General features: G+C 42.5%; 3 protein-coding genes across 6 annotated transcripts in view; 1 reads left to right on the top strand and 2 right to left on the bottom strand.

The window, feature by feature from the left end:
* The window catches only part of TBC1D8 (TBC1 domain family member 8), a 49302-nt gene extending 40289 nt beyond the window's left edge, over positions 1–9013 (top strand). Inside the window, exons 12-20 of the mRNA XM_034072909.1 lie at positions 1012–1297; positions 1792–1921; positions 2216–2314; positions 2892–2960; positions 4250–4490; positions 5791–5856; positions 6461–6550; positions 6708–6808; positions 8058–9013. Coding sequence (XP_033928800.1) covers positions 1012–1297; positions 1792–1921; positions 2216–2314; positions 2892–2960; positions 4250–4490; positions 5791–5856; positions 6461–6550; positions 6708–6808; positions 8058–8519 — 1544 coding nt within the window. The 3' untranslated portion in view covers positions 8520–9013. The remainder of the gene's footprint in view (positions 1–1011; positions 1298–1791; positions 1922–2215; positions 2315–2891; positions 2961–4249; positions 4491–5790; positions 5857–6460; positions 6551–6707; positions 6809–8057) is intronic.
* Positions 9014–9536: 523 nt separating this feature from the next.
* Positions 9537–15241, bottom strand: RPL31 (ribosomal protein L31). 2 transcript variants are annotated; one of them, XM_005151369.2, is made up of 5 exons: positions 15157–15241; positions 14344–14460; positions 12265–12390; positions 10128–10240; positions 9537–9608 (listed from the first exon to the last, which is right to left on the bottom strand). In XM_005151369.2, the coding sequence occupies exons 2-5, from the start codon at positions 14448–14450 to the stop codon at positions 9577–9579; spliced, it is 378 nt and encodes a 125-aa protein (XP_005151426.1). In that variant the 5' UTR covers positions 14451–14460; positions 15157–15241; the 3' UTR covers positions 9537–9576. The 2 variants fall into 2 exon arrangements, with proteins under 2 accessions (XP_005151426.1, XP_030907032.1); XM_031051172.1 differs by lacking the exon at positions 15157–15241 and adding an exon at positions 15019–15041.
* A 2195-nt stretch (positions 15242–17436) lies between these two features.
* NPAS2 (neuronal PAS domain protein 2) overlaps positions 17437–22539 on the bottom strand; it is a 113582-nt gene continuing 108479 nt past the window's right edge. For 2 of the 3 annotated variants that reach the window (XM_034060017.1, XM_034060019.1), the window contains exons 18-21: positions 22352–22509; positions 21742–21834; positions 20051–20237; positions 17437–18927 (exon numbers count right to left, since the gene is read on the bottom strand). In XM_034060017.1, coding sequence (XP_033915908.1) covers positions 18742–18927; positions 20051–20237; positions 21742–21834; positions 22352–22509 — 624 coding nt within the window. In that variant the 3' untranslated portion in view covers positions 17437–18741. Of the gene's footprint in view, positions 19074–20050; positions 20238–21741; positions 21835–22351; positions 22510–22539 lie in introns of all 3 variants that reach the window. The other variant, XM_034060018.1, reaches the window with a different exon arrangement.

Genomic DNA, 22539 nt, shown 5'->3' on the forward strand with positions numbered 1-22539 from the left:
TGATTTGGATGGAAAGCCAAAAGATGCTGTCTGTCTGCCACGAATTGTCTGGGTTACATTCTGCTTTTGGGCCACAGAAGTTTTGAGTGATAAAGGTATATATGTCTCTGGAATTTCATAGTGATTAAAGTTGTCTCCTAGTATTAGCAGAACATGGACTATGAGAAAGAAATGAAGTAACTTGAAAGGAAAGAAAAATATTTGAAAAGCTACCTGCATTTTGTGCTTGGGAATATTTTTAACTTGTGGAGTTTTTGGTTAAAGCCTGTGATGTGGCAGATCTGGTTTGTAGACACAGGCCACTTCAGTGATATGAAACTACACTGATTCTACGATAGCTGCTGATAAAGCAGGACTGAGCTAGTAGCTAAAACAGAGACCACATCTGCTCCTTTTGAAAGATGGGTTGAGACAGTTAAGAAAGCTTGTATTTGGGCATTGCAGAAATCCTTTGTTCTTTATATATAGATATATATGAGTATATGTTTATATCTGTGCATGTATTGATGTGTAAATATTTTTCTTCCTGCTCAGTGTGTGTAGCCATATCTGGATTTCCATCTTGTATTTTTTTCATGTAGAACAAAAGCTCCACTGCCTGCTTGCTTGAGTATATACACTGGAGAGGAACGTCTTATTTTCATTGCATAGATCCCAAGTTGAAAAGTAAAACACTTTAAAAATTGCTTTTGCTAGCACTTTATTATTCTGTGCTCTTTTAGCCAAAAGCAACAGCTCTGCTGTTACTATTTCATTGCACTGTAAAGGCACTTTGGAGAATCAACACAGTCTTTTTGTAGCTGGCTGTACAGTAAGGATTATGGACATGAGGACTGGGGCTGAGGTCCCAGCAGGAGGATAGTGGGATTTTTCATTGTAGATGTGTATGTATCTTGTCAGTTTAGATTTTAAGAAGATCTTGCAGTTGATAGTTGACAACGATCATTAGCTTTAAAGAATATTTTTTTGCAGTGTCAGTCCTGGCTAATACTGTTTCTCTATGACTTGCAGGTGCTCAGGTAGACCAGTCAGTGTTCGAAGAGCTTATAAAAGAGCAACTTCCAGAGCTGGCTGAACATATGAAGGACCTGACAGCCTTAGCTTCCATCTCTCTTTCCTGGTTCCTTACCCTTTTCCTTAGCATCATGCCCTTGGAAAGTGCTGTGAATGTTGTGGACTGCTTCTTCTATGATGGGATCAAAGCTATTTTCCAGTTGGGCTTGGCCATACTGGAAGCCAATGCTGTGGATCTGTGTAATAGCAAGGATGATGGGCAGGCCCTGATGATTCTGAGCAGGTATGGCTGGGCAGGACCACTCCTTCCATCATGGACCATTCTGCCCTAAAAAAGGCTTTTGGGTGCCATTGTATTATGGACCCTGTAGGCACCTGCAAGACCTACTGTGTTGCTGCTGCTTTCAGTGTCTGCCTTAAACAATGGACTTTGTACATGGATGAGTAGCTGTCCTGTGACATTTCTTGGCGGTGCTGAGACATGCATTGATTGTGTCAGTGTGCAGTATTTACTGCTGCTCTTCATGCCTTCCCCAGAGTGACGGGCTTCCTGCTCCAGGCTTCAAGGAGACAGAAGTTTTCTTCCTTGGGCTGCATTTAGTCATTTGGCTGGCTTGCTGTTCCTCAGATGAGTAATCATGAAGGCACTTTTGAAAAGCCCAGCAGCCCAAATTCCAATTTATTTCTAAGTCTGAGCCATAAGACCTGTTTGGTTATTCATATAGAGAAAATCGAAGTGCAGAGTAATCTGTGTTGCTTCTATTTTTTTCCTTTCAGGTTTTTAGAGCATGTCAAAAACGAGGAAAGTCCTCTGCCACCTATTGGTAACCACCATGCATTCTTCAGTGATGACCAAGAACCCTCTCCAGTGACTGAAATAGCTAACCTAATTCATGATTCCTATGAGGTAAAATGCTGCTCTGTGTTGACTGGTCAGTTAAGTTTTAAAAAAGAAAAAGATTAAATTCAACATGGATGTTTAAAAAGTTAATACACATTTTACAGATTCCTCGACTAAGTGCTCAAATGCACAAGGCTAAGTGTGCTATAAATACCTACACTGACAGATATATTAGAGACTGGGTATGCTTTTTCCTCATAAGATACCTTAAATATGTAAAAAGTTGGATTTCCATTAAATAAGAAACACAAATATAATAAAATACTATAAAAATAATAAACTTCTGTTCCTTGCATGTAGAAATTTGGAGATCACTCTGTGGCACAAATAGAGCATATGCGCTACAAACACCGAATACGTGTCCTGCAGAGCCACGAAGACACAACCAAGCAAAATGTGGTGAGGAGGATACTGTTTTGACTGAGGTAGCTTAACATCTCCTCTCTTGAGGCAGGTGCCTTTTGTTTTGTGACAGGCACTACCAGATCTGGAAAAAGGGAAGAATCATTACCGAGTCTAGAAAGAGCTCTTTCCTGGTGATGCTCATGGGTTTGGTTTTTCTTTTGTGGCCACATGCATTATTTTCTACTGGGGATTTAACATTATGAAGGCTTTAACAGTAGGAACAATGGCAAGACTGTCCAGCTCAGCACCTTTGTCCATGGCCCTAGGCAAATGCCCCGGGGACGAGTGTTAGAAGAGAGCAAGGGCCATTCGATGCTTCCCTGGCCTCCTGTGACCTGTAGCTTAGGGACTTCCTGTCTTTGTTTCCAACAGCCCTAGAGGGATTTCTCTTTTCATGGATCAGTCCAACCCATGAACCTAAAGAAGGGAAAAAAACTGCAAAGATTTTTTCAATACTGTAGTTGTCAGCTGTCTCAAGTAAAAACAGTCCTGTGGGGCTCATGGGTCTGCCCATATAAGTGATGACATGGGAAAAACAATTGCTATTAATGTGATTATCTTTATTTTTAAGCTCCGAGTTGTCATCCCAGATGTTTCGATTCTTCCTGAAGATTTAGAGGAATTGTATGACTTGTTCAAGGTTGGTGTCCTTGAGAAGCAGGGGATGCAGTGCTGCTTCAGACCTTGTATCCTCTGCCACAGCAGTACTGTTTGGATGGGATCTTGGCATTTTGTCCTTTCTGCAGCTGCCTAGTTGTTAAAGAGGAACACTAATGTACTGATCCTTCAAAGGAGAATTGCTTCAGTTTCCTTTCTAACTTGTTGCTTGAAAATGGTCCATAAGAAATTAGGTTCTGGTAACTTTCACATGCAGAATAAATTAAATGCATAGCTCTGCTCACTCTGCTCAGCAGTATGTTTGTGTCTTGCTCTCTTTAAAGGTAGACTGTTTTCCATGGGGGAAAAAAAATACCCTCAAACTTGTGTCTCTGCTATTGATTCCAAATTTTCTAATGGTTTAGGGTTTTTTTTAGAACTAAAAGCATTTTCTACTTTCATTCTTTTCTCTCAAGCTGATATTTGAAAGAACTACTATAAAAAGGTTATTTGGAGACAGGGTCATCTAAGCCTGTACAACTATACTTGACTTAGAAGTCCAAGCATGTAATTATCACCCTTAATGGACCATTTCTTTTGTGTATTGTTCATAGTCATAAATACTAGGTACTGAGAATATGACTGTGGTATGTTCTTACTGTTACATAGCTTTGTGGCTAAAAGCAGCAGTATCCTCCCTCAATTAGTGGTTGCAAGATGCTGCTGCTGGGGCTTGCTCTTCAGTGCTTCCCTGCTGCTTCTTGCTGCTCTGGTTTTAAGCATAGACTGGCTTGCACTCCACCCCTTTCTTCAATTCATTTGTTGTTGGTGGTTCCTTTTTCATTAGCTCCCCTGGGACAGCTTGTTTTGTTAGGACTCCTTGTTTTCCATCAGTCTGTCCCTAAGGGAAGACTAATAGGTGTGGTATCCAAATGGAGACGTCTGAGATAGAATAAATGAGCAGGTCAGGCCTGTGTAATACTTACTCTTGATTTTCTCTGACCCTCTGTACCTCTGGTTGGTTAGAGACATCCTGGGTGAGATGTGGCTAATAGAGTTTCAGTAGCCTGCAGTGAATTTCTTCCAAGAATCTGCTGTGTCTCCCTCCAAATTTATTAATCATCCATTGGAAATCATGCGAACGCTTGGCTGCTTTAATTAAAGATTGCTTTTTCTCACAGGAATGGGCTTAGTATCATTCTAACACCTCATACAAAGAGAATGTTAAGCTTTTCCAGTGTACTTTGATGCAAATCAAAGCCTTTTTCTGCTGGTTGTACTCTTGATACTGCACACCACAACCCCACCTCTCCCACCTCTGATTTCTCCTAGAGGGAACATTTAATAAGGTGTTACTGGGAAACGACAAGTGCAGTCAGTGAGCGACATGACCCCAGCAGACCATACGCTGAGCAGTACCGCATCGATGCCCAGCAGTTTGCCAACCTGTACAGGTTGGTCTCACCCTGGACCTGCGGGGAGCACACCGATGTCCTCGCTCAAAGGACTTTCAGGCTCCTGGATGAGAACATGGACAGGTTGATTGAATTCAAGGGGTTCGCCAGCTGCTTAGGTATCCACTTCCCTGTGGGCTGGAAGGTGGGGAGAACAGGGGGTTGGCACATGGGTGAGACATGCATGTATAATATGCCATTCAGCTTGCAGGGGAGCATGTGGGCAGATGGTTTTCTTGGGCTTGTAATTAGCCTAGTCAGTGACCTTTACTAATTTTTTTGTGTTCCAATCACCTGAAGTTGATTATATTTCAAAGACAGCCTAAGGACAAGACTGAATACTCATAGAATCACAGAATGGATTGAGTTGGAAAGGACCTTAAGATCATCTAGTTCCACCCCCCCCTCCCAGGGCAGGGATGCCTCACACTAGACCAGGTTGCCCAAGGCTGTGTATTAAAATTATTTGGGTCTGCATTGAATGCTAAAAAATCCTCTCTATGGGATTGTTGTTCTCACTATACCTCTTTGTAGCTGCTTCTTGAAGACTTAATCTTACACAACTGACTGCTCTTTGCCTTGTATGTTCACAATAAGCAGAACAAAAAAGATCTGGCCAGCATGGATGGAGAGCTGCACTAGGGCTGGTCTTGTGGCCACCAGCTGCTCTAACGAGATGAAACTGCTCATCCCAAAATCCAGCTGAAAAAGAAAGTGGCAAATCATGACTGTTGCATGACCCCAAGTGAAAAAAAATATATCAACATTCAGAGCTTCAATAAAAATCAGTGACTCCGTATTTGCACCAGTTATGTTTTTTAGAACTTTCTGAAGTGAACCAGGGCACCCTATATTACATTATTTGATTTTGATTCTTAGGATTCAACTTTGAATTAAATGTAAAAAAAAGGTCTTCACAGTATTCCAGTGCAATTGAAAGTTTAGAATCTCATTTCTACTGGTCATTGAACAGATGAATTATATGTGATGTAGTTTTCTCCTTTGGGCTTACTCTACAGAAGAGCAAGAAGGGATGAAGCGGAGAAATATTAAGAATATGGTGGCCCCAATGGGAATTTTCTGCCTCTCCCCTCTCACGCTGCTGTTAATCTATAGCCCTTGCTAGATTCCCTTCCATCCTCCTTGGTATTTTTAGCTGATGCTGAGGCTCCATAAGGTTAGGTATTCCCAGTCTATTTGACAAGAACAAAGACCAAACCAGATGGCTCTCACCTGCTGTTCCACACTGACAAGCACAACTTAAAATACTGCAACGTAATATACTGGCCATATGTTTTAGTGTATTGTCCATACAAACAATTCTCTTTTTATACACAGAGAGATGCCTAGTTTATTTTAAACTCTGGAAGCAAATGCTCTGGTCCCACTTCCTTTTGTTCTTTTTTTTTTCCCTTGCAGATGTTATGTATAATGGAGAAATGAATGAAAAGATAAAGTTACTATATAAGCTGCATATCCCACCGGGTAAGAATTCTAAAAGGGAAGGAATACCTCCGTTTCCAAAAGATAACCTCTTGCTTAAAGCTTTTAGGAAAAGGCTGCATAATGAAGAACTCCATCTTGCTTGCTTCAGCTGGGAGCTTATAGGATGTGCATTTGTAATTTGCATTATAAAAATTACTCCAGTCAAAACCATTTTGGATTAAATTTATAGATATATAATGTCAAGGCTCACATCTGCTGCATTCAGAGATAATTTGCAGCCAATTATACTGTTACTTCCAGACAAAATGTGAACTGAAGGAGTGGCTTTGGGTGGCTTTGTACTCTGTATACAGTAGATCTCTATCACATCTTGATCCAGCTTTGATGAGGTGACAAAATTCTGTGGTAGTTTCTCTGTGCAAAGTTTTTAATTAAATGTACCACTCCTGGCAAACTTTTGACTCTTTCTGCAGCACCAGTCTGTCTTACTTACAGTAACACAACCTTACAGTAGGACTTAATGCAGTACTGTTTAAAAACATCCTGGCCCAATTACTTTGACTTTTTTAAATATTTAAAATAAATAGTCATTATGCAGCATTTGAAGAATTAATCATTACATTTATCACTTGTTTTTTGATAGCTCTCACAGAGAATGAACGAGACAGCCAGTCACCATTGAAGAATCCTTTGCTGTCAACTTCAAGACCACTAGTTATTGCAAAATCAAATGGTATGTGTCCAGAATGGTTCCCTAATGCGTGTGCATATGAGAGAACCAACTTCCCATTTGCTAACCCTGTATCATCTCTGCTGTCTGTTTATTCTGAAATGTCTATTTACTCCAGTGACTTCAAAACTAATTCTTTTTTGTGTCTGTTTCAAAAAAGGTGATGCAGTAGATTACCAGAAGCAGTTGAAGCAGATGCTGAAGGATCTTGCCAAGGAAAAAGATACTAAAACTGAAAAAGAACTGCCAAAAATGAGCCAGGTATGTGTCTTAGAAGTGTTAGTTTGTTTTTAAAGAAAGGGAGAGCACTCAAAAATGCAGTGACTGAATACAACAGTTCAGCTCTTCCTGAGAAAGCGTAACTTGAGCCTGAGCTTAGACTCAGTCCTTTAGAGAACTGGGCTCCTCTCATCCAGAGAGCATGTGTTTAAGGACTCTGAGCTACCTTTCTAGCTGCTCCCTCTCCTCAGATTGGCTGGTGAAAGAATTTCACTGACCCACAGTGTAACAGGCTGGGAAAAGCCCTCCTCCTAAGCCCAAAGAATTCCCAAGAATGAATACTGCTGTTCTGTCTTCCCTCCTCTCCACGAGACTGCTGTAACTTCTTTCTTAGCCCACTGCCAACTGGCCCTTGGCCTGTCTTAGCCAAACACTAGCTAGAACTGCATGAAGTAAGAAAGAGCTGAAGGCTCTCATCATCTTACCATCTCCTCCCTAATGCTAGTAGAGCTCTGTGTATCCTGTTGGCCTAAGGAAATCTGCAGGGAAAAGGGTCCTGAATTAGTCAAACAAATGTACAGACATGCAAAGATGAGACTATACCCAGAAACCCTTTGTGCTGGTGTTGCTAATGGGTCACGTACCTATGCTATCAGCTCAGCAGAGACACATATCTCTTCTAAAAGCATTGCTTGACTATTTCCTGCAGTCCCTTTCAACCTGAATTAGCCATCCTACAATTGTATGAATCTTGGGGACTCACAAATTTCCTAGCAGGGTAGGGTATGGAAGCACCCTCTCTAGCCTGATAATCATCTGTGATGGGTGGGGAATGGGGGGAGAGGCAGGGAAGATGTCTGAATTTTGTTAGAAGAGCTGGGGAAAGATGGCAGAAACAGCAGACAGGAAGTTGCTCACAGACCTGTGCATGGCTGCTTTGGTTGCAACTCATTCTTTTTAACAGCCGCTAGTTTCCCACCACTAATGGATTGTATCCCTTGCCTTGCATCTTACTTGACCTTTGGACATCTGGGATGCTCTGATCTCCATCAAGACAGCAAAAAACTTTTCTGCTCTATTCCCTTTTTATTTGCAGCAACAAGGTTTCCTAGTATCTGTGGGTTGAAATCTCTTGAGTAGCATTTCTTTAAAAGCAGGCAGGAATTATAAATGAGGATATAAATGTACACGGCATTCTGCCTTCCGTTGCAGTACTGCATCCTCACCTGACTCCTATGCTTAGTTAGCCACAACCTGGCTGTTCAGTAGTTTGTTTTGTCATCCTTTACAGAGGGAGTTCATTCAGTTCTGCAAAACCTTGTATAGCATGTTTCATGAAGATCCAGAGGAGAATGATTTGTATCAAGCTATTGCCACTGTGACCACACTGTTACTTCAGATTGGAGAAGTAGGACAAAGAAGCATAAGCCTGGGGAGTGGATCAGACGAGTTCACTGAGGACTTGCAGCCTGAGGCCTCCACTTCAGACCAGGACGCTGTTTTTACTGACACTGTGAAGAGCCCTCAGAAAGACTCTCAACCTTCTCCTGTGACTGAAGGGGACTGGACCGTCTCTTTTGAACATATTTTAGCATCCCTCTTGACTGAACAATCATTAGTTAACTTCTTTGAAAAACCCTTAGAAATAAAGCCCAAACTTGAGAATGCAAAGCTAAATCAATATAGTCTCAAAACAAATGGAATGAGCTGCCAGTCACGGGGGGAACATACAAAACTAAACACACAGTCATAGCAAACCCATCAAAACCGAAATGCACTGAAGTAATGCCAAAGCACATACTGTAAAAGGCTTTCAGTTAGCAGTGGACTTTTGATAAACAATGTATTGGTCTGTGTTTTCAGTTTAAGAGCTTTAAAAGCTAAAAGATGTATAGGTTTGTTTTGTGCCATTGATTTATTAATTGTGTTCTTGTTTTGAATGTCAAAGGAAACATCTGTCTACAGTGTGAAGACACTGAGTCCTCTTCCACACTGGGAGAGCAGAGGCTGGCTCCCGTTGTCCTTTTGATCAGAGGAAAACACTTCTCAGCTACTGTCTGCAGTTTGGGTTGCCTTTTTTGCACTAATACTGAAAACTGTTTCAATGCTGGTAATTGAAACTATTTTAATATATTTGATTGTATTCCAATTTGTATGTCTTGCTGAAACGTTAAGTGTACATGGACTGTGCTTCTGATGTTGGTCTGTGAAAACATGCACTTTTCAATAAACCCTTTTTATACTAGACTTGTATTAACAGTATTTGTTGATTTACAGAAGTAAGTGCCTTTGGTCCCTGCTTCATTAAACCAATTCCCTCAGCTAGCATGCTCACAATTAATTCATGGGATGGAAGGCCATGTTTCAGTGCAGAGCACAGTCCTGCTTCAGAAAAGCTCACTGTTTCTGTCTAGGAGGCTAGAGAGGCACTAAATACAGGGAATTTACTTTATCCATAAGAGATTTCACGTATGAAGTATTACTCTAAGTTTTGGGGGCTGGGGTTGTTATTTATTTTTTTTTTAAACAAACTTGTCTTTAACTTAAAATAGCTGTGTAGTGGATCTTAATTCCCACGGGAATTACCAAAATCACTAGGACTTTGCCACCCCCATAGGATCACCCACATCTCTTCCTTTAAGAAAGTTAGACACCCTTATATACAAGCCCAAAGAAAGTAAGATCCTTTAAGATATTGTCACCTGTTCAACTCAATGCTTCATGAATGAGAGCTTGAAGAGACTGGACAATAAAAGAACCAACTTGGGAATAAACTTTCTTTTTATCCTTTTATTGTAATGAAAATCAGTTTAATTTTCATCCACATTGACTGTCTGTAGACCTGCAAAACAAGAAACTGTATCACCACCTGCTGCTAGGGCAATTCCCTTTATGTATATACAAGTCTTCACAAGGAAGTACACCTACAGTTTCAAAGCTAGTTTGGTGATCGTGTTCTGGAAGAGCATACTACACAGACAAGTACTTCACCAAAAGCTTCATGTTAAAATAATTCTGCAAATAAGACACTTCTCAAATGACTAAGCAGAAAAAGCTCAAACTGCTTGAGCTTTTGACATCAGAGGATGGACTTTACATGGGAGAACAAATCTTAAAACTATCCTAACAACTATGGCTAGTGGGGTTTATTCTCAAAATTTAAATGATAGTTCCCTAAATCCTGTATTTACTTTTTAATGCTGATCAGGCAAGCTAGCAGCACTGTTCTCTACAGCAAAGCTAGTTTAAGCCAGCAGTATGGCCCCTTCAGCATGCTTTTGCACTGCAAGAGGAGCTGTCCCACTTTGCTACCTGCTCAGAAAACACAGCACAGAGGAAAAGAGATGGCATGCAACCTCACCTTTGAATGTTGTGACTGGTACATAGGTAACCAGTGTGTATAGCTTGTTTGGTGAATCTTCATCCTCATTGCGCTTTCTGGACAAACGGACACGGATACGGTAAGGAACATTCCTAAAATAAAGACAACAGATTAATTTTCAGTAAAATATGTACAGAAACCTGATAATCCATAGAAAAGTTTGCTGCTCCACGATTACTCTCCCCCTCTTCAAATTCTTAAGCTTTGCCTATTTGTACAAAGACACGATGAGTTAATTCTGTTTCTATCTCAGCATCATAACAAGACAGAAATCCTGTACCTTAGAGGCTGTACTGTTTGCCTTAGAGGAACTTTTTGGTTTGTTTTGTTTTTTAGTTTTGTTAAAGTCAGCAGCTAAGATTTAACCGGGCCTTGAATAAGATGTTCCCATAATCCAGTGGGAGCATAAAGTCAGAAGTGGATCTTCTGTCCACTACTAATTGAGGAAATACATTATGAAGATGATCATGCAGTGTGGATGATCAGCAAGCAGCTGTTACTAACATTTCTTACTAGAACAGAGTGAGGAAAAAACTCCCCAGCAATCTGTTCTGAAGGCCTGAGGCCCATGTCCAAGTCAGAGTTCTGTCCAACCTGTATGCCAGAAATCGCATGGAAATTCTATTGAGCAGCAGACCTGAATGAAGATCTTATTCACAAGCATACAACTGATCCAATATTTCTTCCTCAAAAAGCGTGTGGAAACACAACTAAATCACTTAAGACGATTTTGATAGCAAGTCTGTCCTGGGTTCAGCTGTAGCAGTCATTTTTCTCCTTCTTAGTAGCATGGAACCTAAGACAAAGTCAAAGCTTAGCACCCTCCACTAATACTGCCTAAAATACGCTGCTGAGGGAGGGCACAAAGTAATTAATCCACATAATTTTTCAAGTAACCTCTCACCTCAAATGAACTTGAGGTGGGAATGTGCTTTGACTTACTCCCTTCTTGAAACAAGTCAATAGCATTTTGCACTACTTTACTTAGATTACTATCATAGTAGCTGGCCTCTTGATTTTAGCCTCTCCTGATCCTTCCAGAAGAAGGTATTTTACTTTGCATATTTATTCTAGCAAGTGAAAATTACACTGGGAAAGACTCCTTCCTCCAGACTGCACTTCTACTAGCTAAGTCTTGATTAGCAGCCTCACTACTAAGCTCTGAAGATACACTGTCAGCTGGTTCAGTTGCTACTTCTTCATTGCCTATGAACTGGAACATCTTAACAGGAAGGACAAAGAAACCCTGTCCAGAAGGCCCAGTAACTTAGTCCCATCTTCCCACTCTATCTTTGAAGGAAGGGCTGGCCTAAGCACACAGCTCCAAATAAAATACTGTAAATATGTCAAGAGGCTAGACTTGGGAATCTAACTCCTAGGAGACATGGTTTAAAACAAGGGCTCACGTGTACCTAGTGTGTCACTCACAGTATTAATCCCTACCAGCTATATCTTTTACTACGGTTTAAGACATCCCACTCCTCACAGGAGTCTTTCTGGACCATCTTCGCACATGTCAAACGCCAGATCAGCTACCTCTGTAGCAGTGATTTAACAGACACTGTAATTTCTGCCCCCTAAATTACTTAGCATTTGTACTCCCACAAGAAGATTAATGTCCCTATTTAAAACACACCACACTTTTTGTAGTATTTCAACATCAATTTAGCATGCCTTGAAACCTAAGCCTGTTTAAACACATAACATAAATCCCAGGTACTTATCATGGACTGCAGCTATCACTTAAAAGACATGTTTCTAAAAACTGCTGCAACAGGGATTGGGATACTACAGTATTACAATACTCCCATCCTTTCATTCCCCCTGCCTTCTGCCCCCAGGCCCACATTGCTTCTTTCTTTTGCTTTATTCTTATTAGAGGTAGGAGGAAGTTCTTTTCAGTGCCAGAGTTTATCAAATATGCTGAGGGAGATGACCATAAACACAGAGGTTACAGAAAGCTTATCTTAGCATGCTGTAAGAAAGCAAGCATTTGCAAAGAATAGGCAAATACTGGAAGTCATATACTTTTTTCTTTTTTTTCCCCAAGTCCTGTACCTCCACATACAGTTATAAGGTTTTTTCCTCACCAATAAGGAAAGTTGCAGAAACCTACCTTATTCCTTTAGCCCAGACTGCTTTGTTCAACCTGGTGTCAATGCGAACATCAGGAGTACCCATTTCTTTCATCGCAAATTTGCGGATCTCCTTAAGAGCACGTGGTGCTCTTTTCTTGAAGCCCCTGGGACAAATACAAAAGCCATTTCTTTAACTTTAGGACAAGCTGCACCATAACATGACTAGAACTTTACTCTGGTAGATAGCTGCTAACCTTAGTACCTATGCCTAATAGAAACCACACAGAGAATCATAGAGTGGTTTGAATTGAAGGGACCCTAAAACTCATCTAGTTCCAACCCTCCTGCCATGGGCAAGTACACCTTCCACTTGAGCAGGTTTCTCAAAGTCCCACCCACCCTGGCCTTTAACACTTTATGTAGAATAATTTCAGTTAATTTTGCAACTGCCAGATTGCCAGATGTCTTATTCAAACAGGATAACATCAAAACTTATCACAATATTACTTTAGAGATCAGAGCTTTCAGAAATACTGAGTAACGCTGATGAGAAAAGCAGTACAATAGTAACATAAACTTGACAAAACTATTGAAATCAGGATGAAAATTATGCTATTCTAAGTAATAGCTTCTGCTAAACAGTATTTTGATCACAGAATCAGTGAATAATTAGGGTTTCAAAGGATCTTAAGATCATCTGGTTCAAGCCTCCCTGCCATGAGCAGGTGTACCTCACACCAGACCATCTCACCCAAGGCTCTGTCCAACCTGGCCTTGAACACTGCTAGGGATGGAGCATTTACCACTTCTTTGGGTGACCTGTTCCAGTGTCTCATCACCTTGACAGGAACAAACTTTTTCCTTCTTTCTAACCTGAACTTCCTCTGTTTTATTTTAAACCCATTCTCTCTTGTCCTATCACTACAATTCCTGATGAAGAGTCTCTCTCTCGCATCCGTGTAGGCCCCCTTCAGATACTAGAAGGCTGCTGATGGTTATGTTCTTCACATCAGCACACCTGCACCAATGCCACCATGAGAACGGCTTTGGGTTTTTTTACAAGTATAGCTTGTCTCATGCTTGTTATATACAGATTCTGCACAACTAGACATTTACACTAAAAGTTACAGCTGCACTGTGAGTGTTGTGCCAGATGTATTATTTCCACACTGTGACACGCAACTAGTGCCAGTAGTGTCTGAGGTCCCACAGTGGGTTCTATTTAGTATTATTTGCATACCGCTGTTGATATTTAATGCTGGAAATTGGAAGTGTGTGAGCGATTACAACTAAGACAAGCATTAAACAACAAACATTGCACCCCTAAGTACTTCATGCCTAAGAAGAGGATAACCCGAAAAGTGGATAGCAGGATCATCAGTATTAAAAATAGGCTGAATTGCCATAAGCAATCAAACAGGCAAGGCAATTGCCATTTAAAGGTGCCACTGCTACCAAATGTAACCAATAGGTTTGCTATACTGTCTTGTTTCTCTCTTATTCTAAGTCAGCTTCAGCATTTTCACCAATTGTTTTGATTTGGATATTGTCTTCTTCCATGTGACTGCAGCCATACACATACAAAGAGAATCAAAGGGAGATGCATCTTCTCAAGAAGCACTCTCAAGCACTTTACCACTACATGGTTGTATGAGGTTCAACATTTTGTCAGGTAAAAAGTTACTCTTGTCTGCACACAAGTATTGTTTCAAGCAAGTCATACCCAGATTTACACCTCACACAATTTAGCGATAAGCCAATCATCTGATGACAACTGTATTTCATTTCTAAAATTTGCTATAGTGGGATAAACTTTAAACTTCACCTGGGATAGATGGCAACCTGTGCACAGATGTAAACAGATCTAGCTTCAAATTAAGTCCAGGAACACCCCCAAAAAAGGAAACTTGCTTGTTCCCAAAAGCCACATCTTAACTGGAGGTCTCCACAGGTAGAGAGCTGCCTCCTCAGGACACAACTGTAGCACAACAGACTAAGCTGTCACACAGTAACATCAGTGCCAGTGAGAATTTGTTCTCTGCCATTTAAAACCAACTGAACCAACTTCCAAACACTGCCTTTATGTAAGACTTGTATCAATGATAAATAGAACTTACACGCCATGGATCCGCTTGTGAATGTTGATGGTATATTCTCTAGTTACCACCTCATTGATGGCAGAGCGTCCCTTCTTTTTCTCACTACCTTTCTTTGCGGGAGCCATCTGAGCAACGCTGAAAAACATCCATGTATGTCTCAAACACGGACCCAACTTTTCCCATCACCTTCCCTCCCCAGCTTCTCACAAGCAACACCACTCCTACGTTCAGCAACTTAACTTTAAGCTTAATGCATCCCCGGGGTCGCAGCAGTTGCAGATTTTACACAGCAACTTTCCAGCATCACAAACGCTTTACTTTCATCTCCCTGACAAGGAACATGAAACAGATCTGAAACTGACTACATCCCATTAAGACTAGGCTCCTGGACAGCCCCAAGCGACCCTGAGACCACTCCGTCCCGCTGCAGCATGCTCCAAGTCCCTTCGTGCTCCGACGCGACCCAAGTGGGTAGCTCAGCCCGTTCCGAAAAGGAGACAGCGATGACAGGCTCCTTCCAGCTCTGACAGAGGTCTACAGCTTCCTCCTCCCTCACCAAGGCCCAGCATGAGTCATAAACCCCCACAAGGACCCCAAAGACCTCCCCGAGCCAGCGCCCTGCCCGCCTCAGCGCAGGCCTAAGGGAGCGAGGGGGGTACAGGGAGATGGGCCCCAGCCCCATTGAACACGAACCGCCGAGAGGCCCCACTCGGTGCCTCCCGCACCGGGACGTCCCCCCGCGCCGAGCCAGGCGGAGAGCTCCCCCGGCAGCGAGGTACGCAAGGCAGATGGACACGGATTGAAGAGCCCGGCCCCGGGGCCGCCACTCACCCTGCCCGGGTACAGGCCGGAAGAGACAGCGCACAGCACTGTGGGAGTCAAGACTCCTTCCGGGATGCGGGTGAGGCTGACTGCGCCGGCGCCGGGAGGGGCCTTGGCAAGCGGCTCCGCGCATGTGCAAGGCGTTGTTCGTCCGGGGGTTCCGCGTCTGATGTTAGCGGGCGGTGACAGCGGGTTGTCCCGGTGGATGTTTGGGGTGTTGGTTGTGGCTCTCCCGAGCCGAGGGCTGCTTCTGGTGCAGCCAGATCCGATATCCCTGAGGATACAGGGTGTCCCTCAGGTGGCCACCTGCCTCTGTGCCATAGGCACCTTCATTTTAGGTGGGGTGTTGTGTGGGGAGCTCGGCTTCAGATGGAGTGGTGTGCTTCTAGCAAGCAGCTTTTCCTGTTCAGATGCGCAGCTCCTGTTTTCGAGGCAGAAGCTGGGTGTTGCAGTGGCCCTGTCTCCACAGCCCAGAGAGAACGCATGCCCCAAGTTGAAATAGTGTTTCCCCGATCAAGCTTGGTCTCGGGTATAATGAATCACAATAGCCCACCTCTATGAAGAGGATTGACATTGCGTTATGTGTTCAACAGGAAGCAAGTGTAATTATCCAAACCCAGAATGTATGTACAGGAATGAAATGAGGCAGAGCATGAAAAACCAGGTACTGACATAAATCTGTTATTGCAAGTGCTCTGTACCCGTCCAAACAGTGTAAAAAAAACAGCTTATTAGAAAAACCCACCCTATTTACAGCTGCTCCTTGTTAGTAGCTTACAGTACTGCTGGTTTTAGAAAGATAAGTGTTTGCTCCAGGGCTGAGCTCGGTTTGGACATACCTGTTTGCAGTCAGAAGAGATATAGGTGTATTATAACTATCTCTGAGAGTAAAATAAATCCCTCAAGGGGTTTTCTCTTCCTGTGACTTTCATCATAGTAGTTGAGATCTATCAAATGCTGCTTCCACTGTGCTTTCTTCTGAGGTGCTCATGTTCCTTCATTACCTTTTCCCTGCGTGCACTGATTGGCCTACAGATTTATTCTCCCATTTCCCAGAATATGCCTGTACAGGACTGGGTGGAATGTATAAAGTTAGATTAACTTAGCCAGCTGGCCTTTGCTTAGGTTTGTCTATAGTTAAAGGAAAGAAAGAGGTTCCCTCAGACATGAAGTGGAAGCACCTTCAGGTTTAGCTTCTTTACACTTCATCTGGTGGGGTCACTCTTGCTTCACTGAATGCAAACAATAAGTAGGCTAACCCAGACTAGTATCTAAACTTAGCCGTCTTTCTTAGAGACCAGATCTGATATCTAAACACCGTTTAGAAAACAGATACTTGATTCCCTGATCTTCTCTCAGTGAAGTAAGCTAATGTGGACTAAAATACAGGTGTACTGATCAGTGACACCAGCCAGTCTTGCTGTGGAAGGAGTGGAGTCATTTTGCCAGTGGGTTTTCTTCAGGAGATTTATAGTTCTTTCTGAACTAAGGGCACATGAACCTTTATAATTTCTCAGAAAGTTTGCTTTACTTTACCATTTCCTGCTCTCAGTCCAATTACCTCCATTGTTCCCCTATGGCACGAAAACCACAGCTGAACACCCACGTGTGATATAGTGGGAAGAGCAGCATGGTCTGCACCCTTTTGAAGGTAACACTGACTTGGATGGCTGCAAGCTGTCCTGGGGGCCATCCCCTTTCCATCTTGCCGTGTTGAATGAAAACAGTGCTATGCTGAGTTATCTATGTGGTTCTGTGTTGGAGATTGCTGCTCCTGCCACAGTTTCAGCAGAGGGAAATCAGACCTGTACCTTGGCTACTCCATCCTGCAATATAGTTGAATTTAATGTGAAGAAGAATCTGCACAGGGATGCCAAAGTGGAAACTAGACTGTCTACAGTGTTGGCATGATAGCAATTCTAGCAGAGGTGTGTCACAAAATTCAGGATAGTGATTTCTTAAAACTCTGAAGCTGGACATGGGTCAAAGCCCTGGCATGGGCTGGGTCAAACCATTCTTTAAACCATCTGTTTTGTCCTAAGCTAAAACTAGTTGGAAGTGCAGAGCTGCCCAAGGTCTTTTAAAGTTCTAAAGGAGCTTAGAACTAGCCGTCTTGACTAGCAGCTAATATAACTTCTTGAACTACCATTCTCATTGTCTGTGCCGTGACAAAGATCCCATAGGATAATACTTGGTTTTGTTAACTGGGTACCAAACACCGTGCAAGGTTATGGATAATGTTAAAAATCTGATGTTATTCACATAGTTGAACAGCCAGAGGAAAATGTGTGCAAGTCCTGCAATAAAGCCTTTTGGCTATTTTATTTTATTCTACAAATAAAGACAACTGTTCATCATTAATGGAAAAAAAATAATAGTTTGAGTTGTATATAGCATGAAACAGTAGTTCCCTCCACAAAAAACATTTCTAATTCATTAGTTTATTACAAAATATCCACTCACAAAAAAGCACAAGCACAATCTTTATACTTGTGAAATGAGTTGATATTTCATATACAAAATAATTTCCACATAATTCCATATAATTTTATTTTATATAGAAATAGGTCATTATTACAACAGCTGTACAATACACTACTTTTTATTTTATAATTACATAAAATCTTTCTTAGAAACATATCAACAGAAAACATACAAAAAAAGCGAAAAGTGCATTTCTTTTTCTTTTTTTCCCCCAAAGGAAAATTCAATCCTAAATGTTATAATGAAAGAGATATGTAATAGTCCGCAGCATCCCGAGTCAGTGGGCCAAAACACAGTGCATATTTCTCAGAGACTTGCAGTGGGTAAGTTTAGGTTGAAGAAGGATCCATGCTGTCCTATCGGAGAGTTGCATGATTGTGCTCACAATCTGAGTTTTCCTTTGCAATCACAGTTCAGACAGAAAACAGTCCAGTGTGGGTTGTGGGGTTTTTTGTTTGTTTTTCAGTAATGAAGAACAGTTAGGGTAAGCTGCATAATACTTTTCAGTTTCTAAAACAAGGGTTATGAGCTGTAGACCATCTTCACCAATAACTGGTCTTTCTCCTCGATTGGATGTGCTAATTTGGCCACAAGAATAAGGAAACAAACTTCTCTTTACAGAAAGTGCCTAGGTTTTGTCCTCTGTGCATTTGTGCAAAATAATAACAATAATCATAATAAAAATAATCTCTTGTTCTCTCCTCAATAGACCTTTGATGCAGTGCTTTTCATACTCAAAAGAAGAACTGAAACAGTGAAGGCCAAGTACCTCATGAGTCTGTCGACAGTCTTTTGGAATTGCCAGATAGCTTTCAGAGCGACACGCCAAGACTGAACACCTCCTCCCATGCACCCAAGAATGATGGAGGCTGCACAGGATAGTGTTCCTTTTAATTCTGTTCTCTCAGTACATACTGTGCTCACAAGACAGCACAAATTGAATCCAGCATGCCGCAAATGCATTGTCCGTGGCAGTCTGCACTCTGTGACATACTTCTGTCATAGAGCTTTGAAAGAAATGCTTGTGCAAAAGAAGTACAAAGTCATTCTCTTCTGCCCCATGTGCCCATTGGTTAAAGCTAATCGTGCATTGATTGTGCTGGTGGGACTCTATCGCAGTGGCTGTGGTAAATTTGATGATTCTGGTAAGCTATTGCTTCTTCTTGATGTTAGTTGTTGCTGCTGCTGTTGCTGCTGCTGTGTCTGATGATACCCCATATTTCCTTGCTGTGGCGAGTACGGTGGCAGGAGCAAAGAATCAGGTTGCTCATTGTGCAAAGAACTTGGTGTTTGCACCTACAGATAAAATAAAGTGCACTGTGGTGTTGATTCCTTCACACGTTAAGGGTCTTCATCCTCAATGTACAGGGTGCTTCAAAATACTACTAGTTTGCTGACTTTTATTTCTGGGGCTGTTTCGTGTGTGGCTAGCTTACCTAATGCTAGAAGGAATGGACATAAATAGCAACAAAGAGCATTACAATCAGATATTGAGAAAAGTTTTCTAATAGGAGTGCACTGCCTAGGATTTGCAGGTTATCCTGAAAAGCCTGTTTAGGAACAGGGTGAGTGAAAGTGTCAGAAATGACACGGATGATGGAAGTGAAGGAGAAATGAAACAGAGGATCCTAGTGTACCTCATGCCGTCCCTTCTAGCCCTTTCTTTTTGTGAGTTTATAGTAGGGTGTGAACTTGCAGATGTGAAGTCAATGTGAATTTTGCAGATGCTTTTATTGGGAACGGCATCTCTCATGGTTTTTCATTAATTCTCAGCTATGATAAGGATTTCATTTAAATAACAAGAGTTTAATCATTTGAGGTTGATGATACTCTTTCAGTGATACCACTGGATATGTGATCAGGTTTTATAGACTCAGTTCAACTCTTTTGAATTAATAGAGACAACTCATTTCCCCCTTCCCCTTTAGAATATGTTGAATTAGGTCAAAAATAAGTATTTTTACACCTTCAAATCACCTGGTTCTTCCAGGCAATGTGCTCCAGCTTATCTTCTTTGCCTTGTGGAGTTGATATGTTTAAATACATTAATTTACTGCAGGGATCCAGATACCTGATCCAGATCTCATTTTATGTCAACGCTGGTAATTAAAAATCATCTTTTGACTTATAAACTAAGATTTTTTTTTCTACCAAATAAAGAGTACAGAATAAATCCTAAGGCAGCAATTTTCTCCATCTAGAAATGCACTTTAAATATATCCAGGATAATCTGATTATGTTTCCAATGCACAGAATCAGTAATTTTGCTTTTAAATATTCTGACGGTTCTCACTGCTCCCTTGCTGTACTGGAAGGGTACATGGCACTGTATCAGTGTCTCACATGTTTCAGTGTCTCTAATTTCAGGCTCCCACTGAAACCTGAGGCCCTGTTTGGGGCCCTCTTTGTCCTACCCTACCTGCAGGTAGCGTTGTTGCTGATGCTGTTGGTGCTGGAGTTGCATAGGTGGCAGAGAGGATGGCTGGGAAGGAGGTGTAGTGGCAAACCCTTGGTTTAACACTGCTTGTCCCATCAGTACGATTGGAGAGCTGCTGCTGGAAGTCTGCACTTCCAAACTTTGAAAGATTTGTTGGGTTTGGGAATACCTGTGGAAGAAAGAAGCGAAACAATCAAGAACAAACTGTTGAAAGCAGAGGTTTCTCATAAGGTAGGGATGGAAGTCCCTTGTCTTCTTAAGTAATTCCTAATAAAGGATTCCAGTTCATGGGACCTACTAATATGAATGATGGCACTGTTGGCAGCACTGTTTTCCCCTTAATCTGTGCATGACCTGGACTTGGAGGACACAATACGTCTCACCTCCAAATACAGACCACAGTTTAGATTCATTGAAGATTCTGGTTTATGCAAGTCTTCAGCCACAGTATTCACATTGCAGGTTCATTAAGCCAAGTGGTCTTTGATTCTGTGTTAATATGCTGAGCTCTGAACTACAGTGAGAGAAAAGTAAATACACCCGCCATTCTGCTGCCTGTGCTCCTCTACGACTGCCCATGGGCAGGGTCACAGTGTAGGAACTGAAGAAGCCTCTAGAAGTCCTCTGGGGTTAGGGATGGGACAGAAACAAAATACTTGGTTCCTCTTGCCAGCATGCTTTTGCATAGCAGAATGTAAAATATGTGTTGTTTTGTAGAAGGCTGTGGGCAGAACCACAGTGGAGCTTTTGCCAACCCAACCTCCTTCTGTTTGTCGTCTAATGGGTGATGAGATCACAGTGTGGCGTGTGTTCACTCAACAGCTGTTCAACATTAGGGGTTAGTCAGAAATGCTGCAGTTTGGGTTCTTGTACTAGGATGTGAGCTCCTAAAAAAGAGTCCTGTGAGTCAGGAAGTCTATGTGAACTGAGAGATGTGCTTTTGCAGATCAGGCCTCTTTTACTGAGATGCTTAAGAGCAGATCTAAAATGTTGTGTATTTAAGGTTGACAAATGTATCTCAAGGTACTCTTAAATAGCAATAGTGATGTTTAAAAGTACTGAATACATACTTTTCCAAAGTAACATAATTACTTTTAAAGTAACGACATGTGAACAGTTGCCTATTATTTTAGCAGGTTATGATTAAGTACAGTGACAAAAAAACAGCTAAATAAAAAAATATGCGTATTCCAATAAATGTTTTCTGCTTTCTTCATCTGAGTCTTGAGGCAGCAAACAAACTGAGGTGGTTTGTTCAGCAGCTTTTCCAGGTGAGCTCAGGTGCAGGAGCCTGTTGATTCTTTCTGCTGTGTAGGTTAAGCATTGCTCCAGTGGCCTTACACCAACGCCTCACTGCACATGGAGCATGGGTGTTCTCAGCATGGGTATTTCAACCAGGCCAAGGCGGGTTGGAACTAGATGAGTTTAAGGTCCCTTCCAGCCCAAACTATTCTATGATGATGATTCAATGAAAAATTCCCCCAGCCCTGGCCTGTTGAAACACTGCTGGCATGCTGTGTGCCTCTCTGTCATCCTTCCTGATGTGACCAGGCAGGGTAAGGCTGACCCTGACCCCGGGAGGCAGGTTCAGCACAGTAACAGTCATTTAACTAAAGAAGGCTTATTTCTGCTCAAAAGCAACTTTGATATTCTATCTTTGACAAGTCACATACTTAGCCTGGGATCCCGTCATGCTGAGGTCTGAAGGGTGTCTTGCATTACAGGACCCAGGCATCATGGGCTGAATAGGCTGGCTGAGCAACAGTCTGGTATATGGAAAAAAAAGAAAAAGCAACATCGCTGAAACAGAAGGACCACATGAATCCCACATTTTGAAGAGAGAAATAGGGTGCTTTCATAGGTACAGCACAGGGCTAGGTATGAGGAAGCCTAACCTAAATTCTTAGGTGTGCTGGGTGGGCAACCTGAGTGATGTAACCTGGGGGCTGGGGCGGCACATGCCCTCCCTGGTGATGTGGGTGCCTCGCTGTGAGACTGGGTGCTAGGATTTTAGAAAAGCAGGATTTCTTTTGCTCCTGTTGGTGGGAATGGCTTGTGTTTTGAGTTCTGAGTATCATTACGTGATTTTTTGGTTCCCATGTCTAGTTGGATCCTTCCCCACGTACCCAGGGTAGCCTGAGACAGCGAAGGGAAAGCGGAGACATCCCACCACCCTGGGGCTGGGAGGCTGGAGGAAGCGATGCCACGCCGAAACCAGCCCGGGTGCTGCAGGGTTCTCCATGCGCAGCGGCCGGGGCCGGGTTGGGTCGGGCCGGGCCGTACCTGAGCTGCTGGTCGTGGCTGCAGCCGGGGGCGGGCGGACCGGCAGGGGGCGCCGCAGTGCCGTCGGCGGAGGGCGCTGCTGCGAAGGGCGGAGGAGCGGCGCGGGGGGGGCGGCCGCCGCCAGGGGCCAGATCCGCGCTCCTCGGCGCCTTCGGGCCCTGGAAGAGAGCGGGGAGACAGAGAGCAGA

This window comes from Melopsittacus undulatus, chromosome 2 (genome assembly GCF_012275295.1).
Source record: "Melopsittacus undulatus isolate bMelUnd1 chromosome 2, bMelUnd1.mat.Z, whole genome shotgun sequence".
Classification (NCBI taxonomy): domain Eukaryota; kingdom Metazoa; phylum Chordata; class Aves; order Psittaciformes; family Psittaculidae; genus Melopsittacus; species Melopsittacus undulatus.

Excerpts from the sequence above, each read along its gene's own strand:
- RPL31 (XM_005151369.2), bottom strand. The coding sequence starts at position 14,450 with ATGGCTCCCGCAAAGAAAGGTAGTGAGAAAAAGAAGGGACGCTCTGCC. Across the intron at positions 12,391-14,343 it reads CACAAGCGGATCCATGGCGT|GGGCTTCAAGAAAAGAGCAC; the intron begins GTAAGTTCTATT and ends TATTTGTCCCAG. Across the intron at positions 10,241-12,264 it reads GTCTGGGCTAAAGGAATAAG|GAATGTTCCTTACCGTATCC; the intron begins GTAGGTTTCTGC and ends TCTTTATTTTAG.